Raw genomic sequence first — 21714 nt, forward strand, 5'->3', positions numbered from 1 at the left:
AAAGCCAAAGAAACAATTAAAACAAACTTTGGTTGTGTTAAAAAAAAAGGTAATCTTGACTAATTGACTTTTTTAATATTTGATTATCAATGTATCATGTTACCATATTTTTTATTATATTCAGTTATTTATTTGATTTTTTTATTCTTATCCATTTGCATTGTTATTTTTAGTTATGAACCTATATGAAAAATTATTGATAGGAGGTGGAAAAGCCAACTGCATAGGCCACTATATGCTGCTACGTATTATCTTAATCTTCATTATCACTATGAACCTAATTTCATGGTTGATGATGTTGACATTAAGATTGGTCTATATTCTTGTTTGAAAAAATTAGTTCCTAACCAGGAAGAAAGGAAAAAGATTGGTCTACAACTTCCGGTTTCATTATATTAGAGGCTTCCTTGAAATGAAACTGCAAAGAATAGTAGGAAGACTATGCTGCCTGCTGAGTGGTGGACTTTTATGGAGATAGTAATCCAGAACTAAAGAAGTTTGTTATTTGAATTCTAAGCTTAACTTGTAGTTCATCTGGTTGTGAGCATAATTGGAGTGCATTTGAAATGGTAATTCCTAGAACTATTCTTCATTTATTTTAATTTTGATTTTTGTATATTTATTAACTATTGGTATTATATATTTTTAGGTTTATACAGAAGAAATCGGTTGCATCAAAAGAAAATGAATGACCTAATGTATGTAATGTATAACTTGAAGTTAAAGGGCAAGTAAATTAAAAAAAAAACTCCGAAACTTGAATTTGAGACAGTACATTCTGATGATTAGTGGATAACTGAAGATGTTAATGAGAATCTTATTGAAAGCGTTAAGCATTCTCACCTGCCAACAAATGACAATACTGATTATGATTCAAATAGTAATGAATTTGCTATTACAAGTATGAATAGTAATGAATTTAACATGGGTGAGGGAGATGAGAATGAGTTTATTGGGGATCCACAACAAAATTTAATGGAAGAAGAACACAAACATGTGAATGATGATGATTCTGTTGGCCGTGTCAAACCTGAACTTGAAAGAAATAATATTTTTTATGAAGATGATGATGTTGATGCTATGGAAGATGAAAATATTGGAGGATTTCAGTTTTAGACTTTTAGTTTATTAAAACATTTAATTGTTGCTTTGTTATTTTTTTTTCAGTTGTGTTATATGAAGCTTTGATTGTGTGATTGTGTATTTTATGTTGAACTAGATGCATACTTGTAAAGTATTTGAATGTGTGTTCTAAAGTACTTGTTATAATTGTAGTATTATGTTAATTTATTATGTATTTTGATGTTAAAATTGTTAAGTTTTAATACATATATTTGAGTAAATATATATATATATATATATATATATATATATATATATATATATATATATATATATAAATTATAACAGGTAAACTCGTACGAGTCTATGAGTTGAGTCTAGGTCAGTTCCATGAGTTTACCTAGACTCGCGAGTTTGACAATCTTGTTTATAGGGAGAATGGATCCTCTCAATTTTTTTAACAATTGAGGGAGTAAAGTGTAATCTTTTACCATTAATTTTATAAGTGGGACCAAGAATAAATATGAGAGAGAGAACAATAAATGGTTAGAGATCACACTTTACACTCTCAATTTTTTTAACAATTGAGAGGATCCATTCCTGTTCATAGATACAAATAGTAATTTACTTCTTTAAGAAACAAGTCATAGAATTTGGAGTATATACATGAGTAGGGGGTGTTTGCAGTACGGTTTAATTTGATTTTTTAAGAAAAAGTCATCCGATCCAATTTTATATTAATAGTGGGCTTCAATTTGGTTCAGTTTTTTATTAAAACCATCTGAACCGAACCAAACTAAACCAATTAAATTCGGTTTGGTTCAGTTTAGTTTGTTTAGTTTTTAAATTGATTTGAAAACATATCCTATTCTAATCATTAAATCATTTATAGGGTACTAAAATCAAATATCAGAACAGAAAAAAAAATCAAAACCCTAAATAAAAAATAAGAACCCAAAACAAATAATCATAAAAAAATTATAATAAAAAAATCAGAATAAAACATATAATCAGAATCAAGAATTAATCAGCTTCAAAATCCTAGACAAAAGCTCATGAGAAAAAATCAGAATAGAACCAAAAATAAAAAAAAAGAATTAGAGTAAATAAGCAAAAAATCATAACAAAAAATCAAATAATTAAAAGTTTAGTAAAATAAACTCCATTACAGTTTCCAGATGTAGGGAGGACGACAGAGACGCTGGATGGTGAGACGACGGAAACAATGGGACTAGAAACGGAGATACAAGGGTGCGTCAGTGACTACGAGGGTGCGGGAAGAGGGACTCGCTCAGTCGCTCAAATTCTCGGGTTCTGACAGTGACATTGACAGCATTGAGCGATGCAGAGAGATTAAGAATGACGGCGCTGAGAGACTGAGAACAACGGTGGTTGGTGGACGGCGACGGCAAAAAGAAGTAGAGGTGTGGGTCTGTGACTCAGTGAGGAGAGTGCAGCCTCAATGAGCATGAGTGAGGCAGTGTGCGGCGTAAGTGAGTGAGAGAGAGAGACACAAAGTGAGTGTAGTCATGTGAGTTGAAACCCATTTTGACCCCTGAAATTTGGAGCTGGCCTCAATTTCAACCCCCAAATTTTTAGTTACCAAATTAATACCCCAAATATTGGATCATGCCTCACGTTTATCCCTATAGTTATCTCCGTTAATGGAAAGCTGATGTGACACGTTAAGTTGACACGGTGTGCGTCTACGTAGCACCCAGCTTGCCAGAATGGATGTGTGATGAGTGAATGATGTGGTAAAAGTTGTTTTTACTTAATATGAGTCCATGCAAATTAGGGTTTTAACATTTACGTAGAAGTCAAATTAAGTGAAAACAACTTTTTGCCACATCATTCACTGATCACACATTCATTCTGGCAAGCTGGGTGCTACGTAGATGCACACCGTATCAACTTAACGTGCCACATAAGCTATCCATTAATGGAGATAACTACAGGGACAAACGTGAGGCACGATCAAATATTTGGGGGGTGTTAATTGGGAAACTAAAAATTTGGGGTCGAAATTAAGGCCGAATCCAAATTTTAGGGGGCAAAATGAGTTTCAACTCCCAAGTAGTCGTGTATTAGGATTAGGGTAAGTGGAGGTATTTTTGTAAAATTAAGTTATATGTATTTAATCTATTGGTTCGGTTTGGTTCAAATTTTTTGTGTTAGAACCAAAAATCAAACTGAACCGAATAAAAAACTATAAAATTTCATTTTTTCGATTTTTGGTTTGTTCGGTTATCGATTTTTTCAATTCGGTTGTTCAATTTTGTTCGGATTGGATCGATTTTAAACACCCTATACATGAGAGTGCAAACAAAATAATGAAAGAAAAATAAAATAGTAAAATAAAAAATAAAAAAATAAGTGTTTAGAAATTATAATTTTCAATTTTTGTATAATATTCTATTAATATGCACCACTCTTTCTTTTTTTTTTTTTTAAAAAAAGAGATTTTAATTCACGTTGTTTGAAAATTTTTTTCTTTGATTTGACAGACTAAAAATCTTAAATTAGTTTGTCTTTTTTAGCAAATTGGCCCAATAGATACCACCCGTTTTGACATTCTTAGTCATAATTCATAATTTTTATTTTTCAAATTTTAGTTCAACCAAGTCGAATCCAAGCTTTAATCTTAACCATGGTTTTAAACTGATCGATTGAACCGGTCTAAATGCGAATTGGCAGTGCAAACGGTTTGGTTCTCTATTCATCACCGTTCATCAGAAAATCAGATGCAAACTGCTGAACCGCCCGGTTGGATCAGAACCGGAACCGGCCGTTTGGCTGAATTTCGGTTAAATTCTAACCCAAAAAAAAAAAAAAAAAACGAACGCGTGTGTGCTCTGTGCTGTGCCTCCCCCCATCCCTCTTTCGTTCTTTTCCTTCCTTCGTTATACAGTATTCACTAATCAAAGAAAGAAAAAGTGAAAACCCTGGCTACCCTCCACCACCGCCAAACGGAGTGAGCCACTGCCGCCGTCCGTGGTTGTCTGAGGCTTCTCTTTTCGTCCTGTCGGCGTTCTCCAAGTCCAACCCCTGTTCGCTCTCTTCTTCCTCGCTCGGCGTCCATCGTCTTCGTCCTGCTCGGCGTCGTCTCGTCGCCGTCGTCTCGTCGCTCTCAACCGCTCTCCGTTGTCCCGTCGCGTGCAACCGCTCTTCGTCGTCCTGCTCTCCGTCGCGCTCAACCCCTCTCGAAGGTCAGTGGCAGTGCTCACTTCTTCTTCGTTTTTCTTTTTATTCTCTGTTCTGAAATCATTGAATGATTACAGGGGTTTTGTGTTTTTGTTGAATGATTATTTGATTATTGATTAGCTCTGGCTTTGCTGTGCTGCTGTGTTGTGTTTTTGATTTTTTGTTGAATGATTATTTGATTTCTGGCTCTGCTGTGCTGCTGATAGAAGGGAGTCAAGCTCATGATGGTTTCCGATACACAGTTAGTTAGGAATCAGCATGATGTACATGTTAGTTAGATAGTTTTGGAGTTTGTTAGGAGAATGCCAGCATGGCACTGTTAGAGATTAATTTAAGCCTTTTGGATATTTGTAGTCACAAGACACTGTATATATAAACCTACATGTAACTAGTTAGAGAAGTGAGATTCATCATTATAGAAATGTGAATACAAGAGAGCAATTTCTCTCTCTGCGTTCATAGCTCTCTGCTTCTTCTCTATGCATGATTTCTCTCTTTGCAAGCTCCTGAACGCAACCTTTTATCATCTGCTGCCGTGTTTTTGTTAAATGATTATTTGATTATTGATTAGCTCTGGTTCTGCTGTGCTGCTGCTGTTTTGTGTTTTGTTAAATGATTATTTGTTTTCTGATTTTGTTATAATTTTGTCTGATTTAGGTTAGAAGATTCTAATTTCTAAATTCTGATATATGGATGTTGCTCCATATGATCATGTTTTAGGAATAAATATTAATTAAATTAATCCTTAATTCAATGTTCAGTATATGAGATTCACAGTTCAAATTGTGCATGCTTTCAGTTGGAAAAGAACAAGAAATCTATTTTGATGCCCAAAACCATGGTAATGACATGAATTTAATTTTGCTTCCTGCTACAGATGATTGATGATCAAGATCTGGGTTTCTTTGCCAATTTCCTTGGCATCTTCATCTTTGTACTGGTGATAGCTTACCATTTTGTTATGGCTGATCCAAAGTATGAAAGAAACTAGGGTACTGTGTGGTTGTGATTTTCATGTTGTAGACTTACTATTTTTCTAATGGAAGTTAAGTTGATATAGAAAGGAACTTCATTTTGAGCATTTGATGTGAGTTTACTACTGTATCTTATCAAAGACTTCGTTGGCACTAGATGAATATTTTGTTCAGAAACCACTTTGAATGATTATTGATTAGCTCTTCTCACTGCTGCCGTGCTCGTTCTTCTCTGCTCACTGCTAGTACTCTAAATGTCACTACATTTTGTGCTTTTTGTATTGTTTTTAATCCAATGAAGGAATAGATGAATTGAATTAACTCAATTAACTAGATGAGTAGATGATCGTTTTTTCTTATTGGTTTGGTTAATTCAATGTTTTTTTTTTGTATTTTGTGACTATCTTAATGAGTTCAATAGTGATATAATGACTAATGAATGATAAATTGTTAATAATTGATGAGATCAAAGGTTATATTAGATTTTGGTTGATGTAGTTTAAAGTTTATATTAGACTATAATTATGTTTTAGAGTATTTATTTATAATTTATTTATTATTTTATTATAAAATAATTTTTCCGGTTAGACTACGGTTGAACTGGTTGGACCAGTGAACCAATAACTAAAACGGTTTGATAACCAGTCCAGTTTTCAAAACCTTGATCTTAACTCAATTAAGTGGTCTAGCTAGATTATTTATTTTTTTTTGGTTTAAGATTTGATTAGGCCGAAATGATGCTTAGATAATGTGTGGCCCTTAAGGTGGGGAGCAATTTTACCTAATTAGAATTTAGATCAAAGCTCTAGATTATTAGCTTAAAATCATATCTTTAAACTCCAAATAATTGACCAAAGATAAAATTTATCTATTATCTCTCTAATGGAACCTTTAAATTTTCACCAGATTAAATTAGACCACCGGACAGTGTAAACATTTTAAAATCAACTTTAAATTAAAAAATTATCTAATAAACTGTGATTCTTACACCAGAACCGGCTGACTGAATCGGGCCGGCCTGGTTGAGAACAATTAAGTAGTCTGGTAGGGCGGTAGGGTTTGTCACAGCATGCCAGCCGTCCTTCTTCCCCTTCTTTCTTACTTCATTGGCAGCTCTCCTCCGGCCTCCACCAACTTTCCAGCTTCTCATTTGAGTTATCTTCTTCGCTGCTCGACTACTTCATAGCTCCATCGCAGCTTCGCATCTCCGCCTCCTAAGTTCTGTTGTTGTCTCCCTGCCGGGGTTCCATTGCTCTCTCTTGCTGCTCTCTCACTGGTATCCCCTCTTGCTCTTGACGCTGCCCTGCCTGCAGGTAGGCCCTCTGTATTTTTTTATTTTTTGATCTTAACTGAAAAGAAATATTGAATATATCTTAATGGTTGATTATATGTGCTCAAGAAGATATTTTTTAGAGATATTGATTTCTCTGTTATTGATTTATTTATTGATTTATTTATTATGCTTCATTGCTTATTGTGTGCAAATAATTTGTACTTCTTACTGCTTACTAGTGCTCAGTAATGTTTAACTGTTTACATAGTTTATGATCTTGTCTTGATTATGGTTCTGCTATGATTGTTCTTTATTGTTGTGTTGGTTACCAATTTTGTTCTTTATTGTTCTTGACTGCCTACTAGTTCTATTGCACCACAAATTAATGGTCATTATGCTTTAATTTTAGACTTATATAATTAGTGACTATTATGCTTTAATTCCGACCTTTGGCATCTACTTGCTATATGTTTTCTAGGTGAATTTTCCCATGTTATGGAATAGTTGCTGTTGGAGATTTCAAGGTTCCAGACTTTGGCGTAGGATTAAATGCTTGGGATTTTGCCATCTTAATTTTTTTTTTTAGTTTAGGCATCATCTTCTAGACCCGATATAAACCCGATCTAGACCTGGTCTTATTGTGATCCGAAAAGGATGAGATTTGTTCGGCTTTTGGTAAGAGTCTAAAAAATTGGTCCAGTCAAAATTTAGGGCTGGGTCTGGATCATAGTGCATACATTCTGGTATGAGAACGGGTATGCCTATGTGGTACACCGTACACCACTTGTAACATATTTTGTGAAAAGTATACTTGTGGCATTTCGGTAAATATGAGTTGTGAATTGGTACGCGGTGCGTCACCTAATTGGTGAATTCATGTAACTGTGGTCCGGATTAAAGCAAACTTGGTTTCACCCAACCCATGCACACCATTGGATCCCTTAATTTGACTGGTCTGATGCATGGTCCAGTTCTTTGAACCTCGAATACAATAATAAAAGTGAATTTTTGTTAATCAAAAGAAATAGAACATTATTTTTAGATAACTGGAAAAATTAGGGTCGTAGGCAACATGAATCTAAACAGTTTTGGGACTGTTTGGTGAATATCAAGACATAGAGCACCGGTTCATTTTGTAAATGTTTTTATGGGACCATATATCTAAAGTCTAAACCCCTTTTTCCTTTTCTTCCCTTCTTGTTCTATAGCCCAAACGAGCATCCCTGATGCTCCTGCCACCGCTTGCGACCACTGTTGCTGTTTTTCATTTTTTAAACCTTTCACTGTTTTACTCTTGTTCCCAAGGTACACACATTGTTGCACTTTTTATTTATTTGTTTGTTTGTTTGTTTTCTAAAGAGTCTTTAATACCAATTTCATCATGAAGTGATATCTTTTTTCCTACTTATTTTGTTAGGATGGTTACTGAAGGAACTGAAGGACCTAAATTTTCTGCAGATATGGCAACTCGCAAAATCAATGTGCAGAAGTTTGCAGAATCTAGAGCCTATGAGCTTGAGAGTCTTCAATCTGTTATAGCTGACAGAATAAAGGGTGATTATAGGAGTCAAAGAAACAAGAGAAGACGAACGAGTTCTTTTAATAGCAAAGCTGGGACAAGAAGAAAGAGGCAAAAGCTGGGAACAGTACATAATAAAACTTGTGGTGTTGAATTACTTTTTAGGAAAGGATGAGATAAAGAAGCTTCCAAGTCGGCGCATGCGCCGGAGATATGAACTTAAGATGAACTTTGATAGTGGGTTTTCTACTTCTGGCGATGGAATCAAGAGGCTCAGAACTCATGTTTGGCACACTAAGCAGTTTACCATGACAAAACTCTGGGGTTATTACCTTCCTCTAGCACTTCAAGGTAGGTAGGTCATTTATGATGATGCTCCAATGTTGGAACTTGGAAGCTTGTTCATTTCCTGTTATATTTGTGTCTTTCACTTTTAAGCAAACATTTTTTTTTTCAGAATACAAGTTTAGTTCTTAAAAAGCTGTCTGTTAATGTCATGTTTGACATCAAATCATTCTTTGTTAGGACTAATTTGATGTTGACAAAAGACACTAATGGACCAATTTTATCTCGGAAATTGACATTGGTGGTCAATTTGGTAAATCCATGCTGGACAGACAAAGTAATTTACTTTTCCATCTCACTTTTTCCTTTCTTTGGTGCTACCTTTTTATTTCCAAGGGATAGAGTTGGGATGTATAATCCCATTATTTTGGAGGATGCCCGGGAAAAACTCCTAGGCAAATTAAGGATCAAATGTTGGAACCTCATGGGTAAGGGTAATGGAATTGATAGAGAAATTCATAGACCTAGGTATGATAGGAGAATGGATAAAGGGAATAGAGATGATGATAGAGATCATACTGAGAAACAGAAGAGTTCCGTACGGGTACAACTATTATTTGAACGAAGTTATAAAAATGCGATCATTGTTGTCTAATAGAACAAACACTAATACCTTTTAAGAGGGCGAGACACGCACAGCAGTAGGTTGTTGCTTTGTAAAGTGGAGGTCACACTTTTCACATTCTAGAAACAGCCTTTCCAGATGCATACGTCCCCATCAGGTGGGAGCCATGTACGTTGGGCCAATTATTTTTCCCTTTATTTTTCATTTTTTGTTCCCTTGTTTCCTATTCAATTTCCTTCTTGTTAATGTCCTTGACACCTTATTCCCATTATGAGCATAGTTGGGGCATAGACAAAATTTGGACTTAGTTAAGCTCTAAGATACATGTGTTGGTAGTTTTTCATGGTCAAATATGGTCATTCTTTATCTTCTGTCTTCCATGCATAATTCTCCTATTCAATCCTTTTACATTACACAAGGCTCCACTTTCTCTTGGGACTTCCATTTCTTTCGTAGCCTTAATGATAGGGAATCCGTGGAACTTCTGAGTTCTGATGGTTTTTCTTTGTCACCTATCCCTGATAAAAGGATTTGGTCTATTGAAAACTCTGTTAGTCTTAGTTGTAAATCTTTCTTCCAATTTCTTACTCGTTCTGCCAATACAACTTCCTTCTACCTGGATAAACTTATTTGAAAATCCAAAGCGCCTTCTAAGGTCAAATCTTTTATATGGACAGCTGTGCTTAACATCTTGTAGGTTCGAAGGCCAGATAAGGCTCTCTCCCTTGATATGTGGGGCAAATTCAGACAAATTCACCTCTGTTTTTGCATTGCCCAATGCCTGTTTTCTTATGGAACAGTTTGTTTAGCATCTAAGGAATGTTGGCTGTGCCCTATAACTCTTGATAAATTTCTATTGACTAGATTTGTTGGGCTTGGTACTAGAAAAGAGTAAAAATTTTATATGGAGCTGTGCAATTTACGCCACTGTTTGGACTATTTGGTTGGAGCATAATAACGCATTTTTTAATGATAGATTTTCTGACAAACATTTTGTATGGGATTGGATGCGTAGCATCTATTTGATGTAAGCTCATGATCTTTATAGAGGACTTACCCCCTTAGACATTTTGAGAGATTGGAAAGCTATGCTTTTACAAATATATATTGTCATTCAGTATGGATATTTTTGTCCGAGATTTTAAAATTTATGATTATTCTGTCTGATTGGCTCTTAGTGTGAAATATTTTAAAATAGTGTTATATAGATGAAAATTCTCGTCGATTGACACACTAAGTTTGTTATATGTTCTTTACCAAGGTTTTGATTTTGCTCATGATGTCGCAGAACTTTGCAAATTGGTATTTAAGCTGACTTGTAATTTCTTGTTGTTCAGATTGTGTTTTGCTGTTTAATTTCTCGTTGTTTAGATTGTGTGTTTTGCTGTTTATTATTGTTCAGATGGAAAAGACAGGCATCTCAATTAATTGCTTTTCACTTAAGGGTGAACTTGCAAAGTTGGAGGTAATCGGATCAGGAGCGATTCAAATTCTTCAAAAGATGTTGCATCCTGTTACAAGGTTAGTTATTGTTTAATTTCGTCGATTTAATTCATGAATGATCTCGACTGGTTTTTTATACATTCTGGCTTTTCAGTATTTCAGATAATCATTGTCTATGGGAACATGTGCCTACACAAGACAGCTTCTCAGAAGACAGGTTCATCCATATCATACAATAAGGATAAGTTTTCTTCTGTTGCAATTTTGTCACTTAATGTTAAGGATCCTCGACAATTGTGTGGGAAACGAACCATTTCATCAGTGGAGCCAAGTTCTGCTGAGGTAGTTAACGGCGCACAAGAAAGTATTCATGAAGAGTTGGAGAAGACTAGTGAATTGGCTTCATCCACATGGTCCAAATTAGAAAACAAGCAGTATCATAATAATGATCTCTGGTATGCTAAATCTAGACGGTTGAGGACCCCATTGGCAGAGAGTGTGATTTGTAATGAGAAACACCACAAACGTTTGACACATTACTGCCTGGATGATGTAGATTCCAGGGAGGCAAACTCTTTGACAGAGGAGCAATGCTCAAGATCTTGCCCTATCTTGCTTGTAAAACATCATAGGAAGGAATTATTTAGAGGGTAACTTCTTTAGTCCTTTTTTGACTTGTGATTATGCATTCTGATGCTTCTTGTCAACTATCAGGTATTACCAGTATTCTCTAAACTCTTACCTGATATTTGTGATTACCTGCTTTAAGATATATAACTAGGCGAAAAATAAAAAGGTATCATAAATTAAATGTCAGTGGCAACACACTAATAAATACTAACTGTATCTGGTTATCTTCTAGGTGTTCTATCATACTTCCCTTAAGTTGGGTTAAGGCCTTCTGGATTCCACTCATCTCCTATGGAGCACATGCAATCGGTTTGCAAGAGATGCATTGGATTGCACATGAAGTAATAGTTACACCCTTCAAGACATGCAAAAAAATATTGGGGATTTTTTTCTTAAAAAAACGCCTTTTTTGGTATTAGTTATTAGATTTTTCATGAAAACTTTTTCTTTATGCAGATGGGATTGCCAGCTTTCCTTTCTGATTTCCCAGATTGTAAGGCATACTCATGCTTCATGTCAGCTAAAGCTGCTGCATTTGATAAAAAAGCCAAGTTACATCCTCCATCCAAAAGGCCTGAGAGTTCCCATCTTGCCTCCATGGGGTATTATTCATAGTACTCTCAACAGAAAAATTAATGCAGTAGAAACTACTGATGTTTCAACATTGGAAGATTTAACTGATCTGAATTCATTGCCAAAAAAGATTGACTCTGAGAATAGCTTGTTTGATGGAACTGTGGCAAGGACAGGTTCTGTGCTGACTAATTTCCTTAATGAAACCAAAGGTGGCCAATTGTCATTGTTTCCATATGCTGCGGATGGAGATGAGAAAATCACAAAGTTTATAAAGGGTGAAGTAAATATTAATCCGAGCTGCCAAAACTCTGTTATTTCTGACCATAGGTTATGTTTCCTAAGAGTTCATCTTCGCTCTTTCAAGAAAGGCCTTTTTGAAGAGGGAGCAGTTATTTGTGCACCACACCCATCTGATACATATTTATTGACTTCATGGTAATTAACATTGTGCATTCCTATTTTAATATGTAATTTTTGTTGTGAATTTGATAAGCAAATGTATCTTGTTGGGGAATAGTAGTATATGACTATAGGTTTTATCATAGGAAATAGTATCGTTATCTGATATATGTTGCAGCATTGAGAAAAGTGAAGGATTTCAACTGCCACAATCTGCTTTAGAATCATACTTCAAAGAGGAGCATTCCTCCAAAAGATGGGAAATGCATGTACCAGATGATTCCAATGCCAGAGAGTATCATCGGTGGCCTATCGGCTTTGTCACATCAGCTGCCGTACAAGGAAGGTTCTGTAATCTTATCTTTCTCCACTGTAGTCTCCATCCTATTATTCTCTTAAGGCTATGTTTGGATCCTTGTTATTAAGGGGAATGGAATGGAGCCAAAAAGAATTTGATGGGCTGCCATGGTTTGGATTAATAATGTTATGATGGAATGGAAAGGTTAGTAATGGAATCGATTCCATCCTATTCCATTAAAAGCTTCATTTGCGGTTCTTCCCAATTCCGGCGGTTTATGATGGAATGATGTTTTATGCAAACAATGGAGTGGAATTTAAACAATTATTCCTTTGGCTCCATTGCATTCCACTCTTACCATCAATACATACCCTAACTTATGATTGTGTTTGGTAAGTGTTTAAAGACGAAGTAGAAGTTTCTGTCCCTATTTTATCCCAAATTTCGAGTGGACAGAAAACTGGGCAGACTCTGTCCAATGACCTACATTTTGTTTTCTTCTCGACTTCTCCTTCAAATAATTTTTGTTTCCGAATGTCGCTGTATTTATGAGACAGTTATCAAATGGGGCCTAATATTCTTGAGTATAGAATAAAGCTGCTTACTGGGTTCTATGTCATTGCAGCAAGAGGCTAGTAGCAGGGGGATTTTGTGAGGCAGTTTTACTTGCTAATTTAAGAGAGGACCAATGGAAAGAGATGCCGGCTAAGCGGAGGAAGAACGATATTTACGTGCTTGTCAGGAATTTAAGATCTGTGGCATATCGACTTGCTCTTGCCTCTGTTGTACTGGAGTATCAGGAGAATGACACTAAGTTCATGTAAACTGTCAGTTAGCTTATGCAACATCGAAGAATATAACTTCTCTACATTTGAGCCCTTTTGAAGTATTGAGGATTGTTGGTGATATGATATGAATAGAAAAAGTAAACTACAATTTTACCTACGAACGAGTATGAAAAAAGAAACTCAAATTATATCATAGAAGATGAGTTTTACTTAACCAAACTATTCAAATTTTGAAAACTTATTTAAATTTTTAAACTACCTTTTTTAATTTAATCTACCTTCAAATTTTAATTTTATCTTATCTCAATCTCTATCCCACTACCACTCTATTTTCTACTACTTTTTTTCCATTATTCCCCTCTCTGTCATTTTTTAAGGGTGTTTAACGTTAATATTTGATGTAATACGTTGATATGAGAGTTTGATTACAGAAAAATTTATGATAGACATGTATTAGACTAGTATTAGGTAAATTTTCTGGTGTAGAAGGTCTATTAAATCTACATGTATAAATTATTAAATTGATGTTGGGAGCGGTTGGTTAAGACAAGTGTCCTAGGAATGGATACTTTCTGCATCTTTTGAAGCTTTAATGCAGGAGGGACGGGTTACTTTATACTATTTATGCATACGATAAGAGATTGTTGTTTTGCTAATTAATCAACAAATTAATGAATACTTAGGTAGCGTTTGTTTTGAGGTACTGAGACAGAAATTGAGATTCAGTATCATATTTGTTGGTTTAGAAATTGGTACTAAAATTTTTGTCTCTGTCTCCAAAATTTCAGTATTTTAGGTAGCGTTTGGTGGAGAGACAGAGACGGAAAGACTGAAACTGAGAGACAGAGACTAAGAGACAGGGATTGAAATAAATCTCAGTATTCTGTTTGGTGCAAAATGGGAGACAGGAATTGAAATAAGAATGAAACTCTAATTTAATTTGCACAAAAAGTAAAATTGGAATTAATTAATTGAAATGAAAATATTTTAGGTATAAAATATTATTAAAGTTTCAGTCTCCATCTCTAAAAATTTCAGTCCCCTATGTCCCTACTTTTTGGAGGTACTGAAATACTGAAATTTTAGAGACAGAGACAGAAATTTTAATACCAATATCTGAACTAACAAACACGATATTGAATCTCAGTCTCTCAGTCTCTGTCTCAGTACCTCAAAACAAACGCTACCTTATTACTTCCAAAAAGTAGGGACACAGGGGACTAAATTTTTAGAAATAGAGACTGAAACTTTAATAACATTTTATACCTAAAATACCTTTATTTCAATTAATTAATTTCAATTTTATCATTTGTACAAATTAAATTAGAATTTTATTCTTGTTTTAATTTTTGTCTCCCATTTTGTACCAAACAGAATACTAAAATTTATTTTAATCTCTGTCTCTTAGTCTCTGTCTCTCAATCTTAGTCTTTCTGTCTCTGTCTTTTCATCAAACGTTACCTTAATAATGGGCCCCTATCAATTGGGCGGTATAGTTGTCCCTCATGAGATGGGAAAGATTAATCTTTATCCTGTCCAATTTAAAGATACCATGAAAAAAAAAAAAGAGTAACTAAATTTTTGGAGTTGTTTTCTGTTTTTTCCCCTCTTGTCTGAGGTATGTTCTTAGAATCTGTCTCTCACGCTAGTCATTTTTTTTATAAATAAATTAGAAATAAATATTATTTCTAAAATAAAATATAATAATTTTATTTTTGAAATTCACTTTTTCCGATGAAAAATCGAGTAGGCCTACTTTATTATATGTGTGTGTGCGCTTTTTTTTTTTTTTTAATTTTTCTCTTTGTAAATAAGGAGTTAGTTACCTTCTATTACTTGTTTAATGGTTATTGGAGAAATTGAATTGTATTATAGTTAACATTAATTATATCTTTTACATTAATTCTGATAACAAAATAAGTCAATCATAATAAAATTTATTCTATAAATTATAAAAAAAAGTTTTATTTTGCAATTCTTTTTTCAAATTACTCAATTTTTATATTTGTTCCGACTAAAAAAAGTTAGGAAAAAAGGGTTAAAAAAATTTAAAAGAAAAACCAAAAAAAGTTTACAATTTCTCCTAATTCTTGCCAGAAATTCCTCTTTTCAATTCAAACTCTTGTATGTTTTGACTTTAATTTCATATTCTCTTCGTGTTTTGTTTTCATATTCTCTTCGATTTTTTATATAAAAAAAAGTGAATTTTGAAAAGTAAAATTGTTATATTTTGGTTTAGAAATATTATTTATTTTTAATTTATTTATTGAAAAAAATGACTAGCTTGAGACTAAGATTCTAAGAATATACCTCAAACAAGAGAAAAAAAAAAAAAAAAGAAAAACAACAAAAGATTTTAATTACTTTATCTTTTCCTTACCCTTTTTGTAAACTAAGGGACAAAAACTATACAGTTTGCATATTAGTAATTTTTTATACAGGTTTTTATTACTCATTTGTATTTAGGTGTGGACGTTCTTCTTCGTGCCACTACTACACGTTCTTCTTTTTCATTATTTTTCTCTTTCGTTATCGTCATCACCAACACCACCTTCTCCTTCGCTTCCTCTTCCTCTTTCTTTTTTCATTGGAATTTCTTCTCCTCCTTCTTTTTTCTCCTTCCTTTTCCTCCTTCTCCTCTATCATCAGTTATCTCGTTGTTAAAAATAATGAATAATTCAAGTTCAGATTGTCAATTGAACTAGAACGAAATTGATTATTATTTTGAATCCAATCAAGTGGCTGAAGTATGCTTCAATTCTAGTTAATTTGTTCGTTAGTAGTTTATGATTCTGTAGGTGAATAATGTTTCATCATTGATGGTTCGAATTGAATGTAATGTAAAAGTTCTGCATTAGAGGAAACATTTTTCTATATTTGCAGCAAATTTGGGTGTAACACGAAGATATTTGGGTGTAAAACGAAGATATTTGAGCGTATTGTTTAAGAATTTTCGGTGTATATGTGCTGATAAGTTCTGTATAATTCAAAACTCTTCTCTCTCCTCCTCATCTTTTGCTACTTCTTCTTTTTTTTCATCATCATCATCATCATCATTATCATCATCATCTTTTTTTTTCTTATTCATTTTTTTTTCTTGTTTTATCTTCTCAAGTTTTCTCTTATTTTACTCATTTAACAAGAATTAAAAAAAAAAGAAGAAATACATAATGGTATAAAATTATTTGGAAGAGGATGAACTTACATTCATTCAACTAAAATAAAGAAAGAAATAAGAAAAAGAAGAAGAAGAAAAAAAGTGCAGCATTAGAGGAAATATTTTTTTGTATTTACAGTAAATTTGGGTGTAACACGAAGATATTTGGGTGTAACACGAAAATATTCGAGTGTATTGTTTAAGAATTTTCGGTGTATGTGTGCTGATAAGTTCTGCGTAATTCAAAACTCTTCTTCTTCCACATCCTCATCTTCTGTTACTTCTTCTTCTTCTTTTTTTCATCATCATCATCTTATTCTTCTTTTTTTCTTATTCATCTTTTTCTTTTTCTTTTACCTTCTCAAGTTTCTTCTTATTTTACTCTCTTAACAAGAATAAAAACAAAAAAGTCAAACAAAAGAGAAGAAACACATAATGCTGCAAAATTATTTGAAAGAGGATAAACTTATATTTATTCAACTAAAAGAAAGAAAGAAATAAGGAAAAAAAGAAAGAAAAAAAATGCAGCATTAGAGGAAATATTTTCCTGTATTTGCAGCAAATTTGAGTGTAACACAGATATTTGGGTGTAACACGAAGATATTCGAGTGTATTGTTTAAGAATTTTCAGTGTATGTGTGCTGATAAGTTCTACATAATTTAAAACTCTTCCTCTTTTTCATCTTCTGCTGCTTCTTCTTCATCTTCTTATTTCATATTCTCATAATTTTTTTTTGGGAAGAAAAATCAAATAAAGAAAAAAAATTCATAATACTACAAAATCAATCGAAAAAGGAGGAGAAAAAAATGCAACAACAACAACAATAATAAAAAAACAACGATGAAGATGAAACACGTGAAAAAAAAAGAAAGAAAAACACAAAGATGAAGGAGAAGAAGAAGGAAGAGGATGAAGAGAAAGAACGTGGGATACTAAAAGAAACGTGATTTTACGCACATTATGTAAGTGATTTATATGACTTGTATACCAAAAAAACTTGTATATATAGCATGAGTAATTCTCCACATACAAATGATTTTCCATACAAGTCATACAAGTCATTTATAAACACGCCGTTTTACGTTTTTTTTTGTGTGCCTCTTCTTCTTCTTCTCTTCCTCCCTCTTTTTTTTATTGAAATTTCTTCTCCTCTTTTCGTTTTCTCTTTTTCCTTCATCAAAATCACCAGAAAAAACGAAGAAACATTATTCAAGGTACGTTTCTTGCCTTCTCTTTCTCCTTCTTCTTCTTCTTGCTACACGTTCTTCTTCCTCTTCCTGTTCTTCTTCTTCATTTACGTGCTTTTCTCTTTGTTTTCTTTCTTCGTTATTCTCGGTTTCCATTGTTTTTTGACATCAAGCTCTGAAATCGTTTTTTAAGAAGAAGAAGCAGCAGCAGAAGATGAGGAGGAAAAAGAGAAAGAGTTCTGAATTATGCATAAGGTGTACTTCAACGAATTTTGGGTGTATTTCTTAAATTCTTTGGGTGTATTTTTGTAATCCTTTGGGTGTATTTCTATAATTCTTTGGGTGTATTGATTTCAAGAAGAAATATACTGTCTTTCCCTATATTGGGTGTATTTCTTAAATCCTTTGGGTGTATTTCTTAAATCCTTTGAGTGTATTTCTGTAATCGTTTGGTTTATTTCTGTAACTGTTTGGGTGTATTTCTATAATCCTTTGGATGTATTTCTATAATCGTTTGGGTGTATTTTTGTAATCGTTCGGGTGTATTTCTGAAGTTCCATCATCTTCAAAACAATTTCAAAGCTTGATTTCAGAAATCATGAAAATCGAAAAAAACAGAAGGAGATCGAAGGCAAAGAGAGAACGCTTTTCCATACAAATCATACAAGTCATTTATATTCATGCTTCTTTTTCTTCTTCTTCTTCTGTAACGCGCGTGTTAGGCCCAACTTCTTCTTCTATAACGTGCGTGTTAGGCTCAACTTATAAGACTTGTAAACAAAAATGACTTGTATGTGTAGCACTCCTCATATAACAATATTCAAAATTATATAGCCTAACTGATAGAGGCTCATTATTAAATATTTATTAATTTGTTATATTAAGATTAATGGTAAGGTTAAAAAAAAAATCAAAACTTACCTTATTTAGTATTTATTAATTATCATAATAATTAATAAATATTAAATAAAATAAATTATGATTATTTTTTATTAATTTTTTTTGTTACCATTTTTAGATTAAAAACGGTAATATTAGTGGGACCCATTAGTGAAAATATCGTTGTTATATTTTTACTAGAATAATCGCTCATTGAAAATATGAGGTATGCCCTATTCTTAGTGGGGGACCCATTAGTGCCAAACCCACATCACTTTTAATCATAAATAAAAATAAATAATTTTTTTTATAAATTTATTTTTATCTTTGATAAAAAGACTATGTTATTTAAACTGTAATTCATTAATTTTATAAAATTTTTAGTCTAAATAAATCTTTAATTTGTATATTTAAACATCTAACAAGCTAACAAATTTAAGTTAGTTCATTATTAGTTTCTTTAAATAAGGACGGCAAGTTTGAATTTTATTTTATATATATAATAATTAATTAATTAATAATAAATTTTTAAATAAAATTGTGATCTATAACAGATTAATAATTGATATATTGAATTGAAGGATATTTTAAAGAAAAAAAATCTAACAAGTTCCAAAATAGCAATTCATGGTCATAATTATGCTTGAACCCAATTTTAAGGATTTAACCAATGGAAAATAAAATAAAATAAAATAAAGCTTAACCGCGACAACTTATTTAACATAAGAAAAGTAGCTTATCTCAAAATTCTTAGCAACTCCACCACTACAGACAAGCACACGAGTACAAAACATTTAATTGGAGAAGAAATAAGAATATTCTAATTCAACAGAAAATAGTATACAAAATTACCATGCCAAGTTTTTTACTTTTATTTAATAGCTGTACAAATTTTTATTAGGTAGCATTAATAATTAATTAACCTCTTCCTGGTGTCTTTGGGTCATGGTTTCTGTTTGCTCCTGTTCCAGGGTAGTCATTGCTTTCCAAATCCATTCTTCCTTCAACTGTCATGAACTCTTGTGCCAAATCAAACATCTCTGATTCACTATTTCTTGATTCTGGAGTAGTACCCTGAACTTGAAACTATGCATAGAAACAGATTAACTATGTTAGATTTAAAGATAATAAAGTTAGAAATAATTACTCATCAGAGCGAACATGTGATGTGGTTACCAGAATATTTTTACATTTTCAGAATTTTACACTAAATAATGTAAAATTCCCATGTATATAAAAACATTTCTTTGGTGACTCCAGACTCAAATTAGATATGTAAGAAATTAACTACTAAACTGGTCACAACTACAATTTAATTAGAGCCCTGTGTTGCATGCATATATAGAGGACATGAACCATAATATAATCCAATAATCCAAAATATATAGTGCATCTTTTAAATAGAGGAAACTCCGAGTTAGACTAGTAATATATAATTGTTGAAAATTTAGAATGAAATTAATTTTTGTTCATATGGGTCCGAGATTTATAATTACCTCTTCTAGTGAAGTTTGGATTGAGGATTTTTCACTCGTTGGAGAAAGACTTCCTGCAAAATTTTAAAGCAATATTCCATTAACAAAATAATAATTTGAAAAGAAAAGGAATTGAATAAAAACATGACAAGATAGAGATAGAACAGTTTAGAATAATTAAGGTGTGTGTTCTTACTAGTGGTTGGTACAGCCGAAGATGAAAGAACATATGATAAAAGCAGAAGGGTGATGAACAATTGAAGGAGTGAAGCTTTGTGAATCATTCTTAGAGAGAGAGAGAGATGAAAATGAAATGAGAGCTAAGGAAGGTGATACTTACCCATGTGATGATGCTGGTTTATATAGAAATCTCCAAAAAAAAAAAGCATAATAATTTTAATTTGAATATTTTATTATTTTACATCACAAGCCATTCGTACTTGTATATATCATAATTATATTGCTCCAAGTCAACCTCAACTTTTCAATCTATTGCTCATTTGAAAAATGTTATACTTGCATATAAAATGTAAAATAATCAAGATTATGAAATTCGAACAACCCATTAAATTCATGGAGTTACATATTTAAAGATTTAACTCATTTAAGTTAGGTTTAATTAGATTTGAATCAAATATAATAAAAGAATTATTTATATATAAAATATATTATTTTAAAAAGTTAATTTATGGTTATTTATTACTTTAAATTAATTCTTCGTTAAAAAATTATACCGATACAATTAACTAACCGATTTTTTACCGATTTTTTTTTTTTGACTGATTCGTTGTCAACTAATTCTTACTTTAGTCACCAAAAAAAAACTAATTCTTACTTTAAATTGGACGGATCTTATAGTTATTTTTTGGCTAACTAGATCGAACCAATAATTTCGATTCAATTTTTAAAACTATAAAAATATGATGAAATATTTTTAAATAAAGTTTATATTTATTAAATAAAATTGACACCAAAGATAAGGACTCTTAAGGTATTTTATAAGGGCACCACTCATATAAAAATAGCAAAAAAAAACTTTTTTTTTAAGTTGTTTATTTGGCTATAGTTAAAAACGTATTCTAAAAAACATAGATTAATAATAAAAATATAAATTATGAATAAAATTAAATATTTAAGAGAAGAAATAATTATATTAATTCAAATGACACTAAATTTATTAAATTTATATAAAATAATATTTTTTTAAAATCTCAATTTCTTAATAAATTTTATTTAAAAAATTCAAAAACAAATAAGAATTTTAAGAATATAATAATATTTTTTAATATATGATAATATATCTAATAGATGAAATTAAACATTTTTATTTAAAGGTGTTTTAAATATTTTTACTTAAATTTCTGCTATTTTATAAAAAAACGTTTCAAAGATCTTTGTGATGTTGTTTAGAGCTTGCCTCACATCATTTCACCTTGTGGCTTGTGCCTTTGCCACATGATGATTGATCTAATTCAGCTTTCTTTTGGTCCTGAAATATCGCTGCAAATATTTAAAATTAATTATGTATATATCTATATAACCTATGGTGATTTTTGGATGCATGCAGAAGAGTTATGACAAATTAAAACATCTCCTTACTTTATATATAATAAGTTAAAAAAAAATAAGAGAGAAAGAGAAAGAAGAAAAACACCTCATTATTACTTTGCGACACGAAGAAGAAGCCACTAGAATTCACGTGCGTTGTCATCAGGTGTCACATAAAGGTCTATTTCTATTTTTTGAAAACAAAATGTGGACACTTTAATTAAGCTCATTGTCCTGGCCTCTTAGGTGGAAAAAAAATATACAAATCATATGATTCATATAGGTTATAAAATGGTACTCCCTCCTTTCAGCCACTAATGGATCAAAACCGAGTTTCCAACAGGAGTATTTGGTCATTTACTACCAACATAGGAGGCAATGCTATCCCAAT

At 32.2% G+C, this 21714-nt stretch overlaps 3 protein-coding genes across 4 annotated transcripts; 2 read left to right on the forward strand and 1 right to left on the reverse strand.

Moving 5' to 3' along the window:
- The first annotated feature begins 4072 nt into the window (after window positions 1–4072).
- Window positions 4073–5454, forward strand: LOC114923975 (dolichyl-diphosphooligosaccharide--protein glycosyltransferase subunit 4C). 2 transcript variants are annotated; one of them, XM_072216815.1, is made up of 2 exons: window positions 4073–4271; window positions 5144–5454. In XM_072216815.1, the coding sequence occupies exon 2, from the start codon at window positions 5144–5146 to the stop codon at window positions 5255–5257; it is 114 nt and encodes a 37-aa protein (XP_072072916.1). In that variant the 5' UTR covers window positions 4073–4271; the 3' UTR covers window positions 5258–5454. The 2 variants fall into 2 exon arrangements, with proteins under 2 accessions (XP_072072916.1, XP_025655383.1); XM_025799598.3 differs by having other exon boundaries at window positions 4133–4271; window positions 5066–5454.
- Window positions 5455–7930: 2476 nt separating this feature from the next.
- LOC112750756 (ribonucleases P/MRP protein subunit POP1) lies at window positions 7931–13233 on the forward strand. Its single transcript, XM_072216816.1, is given in 9 exon segments — window positions 7931–8383; window positions 10345–10463; window positions 10540–10571; window positions 10573–11035; window positions 11248–11356; window positions 11472–11590; window positions 11592–12026; window positions 12169–12336; window positions 12914–13233. Coding segments are annotated over 8 exon segments (1644 nt in total). The 5' UTR covers window positions 7931–8383; the 3' UTR covers window positions 13113–13233.
- Window positions 13234–18993: 5760 nt separating this feature from the next.
- Window positions 18994–20396, reverse strand: LOC112750758 (uncharacterized). The gene is made up of 3 exons (XM_025799600.3): window positions 19972–20396; window positions 19797–19849; window positions 18994–19386 (listed from the first exon to the last, which is right to left on the reverse strand). The coding sequence occupies exons 1-3, from the start codon at window positions 20057–20059 to the stop codon at window positions 19219–19221; spliced, it is 309 nt and encodes a 102-aa protein (XP_025655385.1). The 5' UTR covers window positions 20060–20396; the 3' UTR covers window positions 18994–19218.
- Between the last annotated feature and the right edge of the window lie 1318 nt (window positions 20397–21714).

The sequence above is a fragment of the Arachis hypogaea genome, chromosome 15 (assembly GCF_003086295.3).
Source record: "Arachis hypogaea cultivar Tifrunner chromosome 15, arahy.Tifrunner.gnm2.J5K5, whole genome shotgun sequence".
NCBI classification, from domain to species: Eukaryota; Viridiplantae; Streptophyta; class Magnoliopsida; order Fabales; family Fabaceae; genus Arachis; species Arachis hypogaea.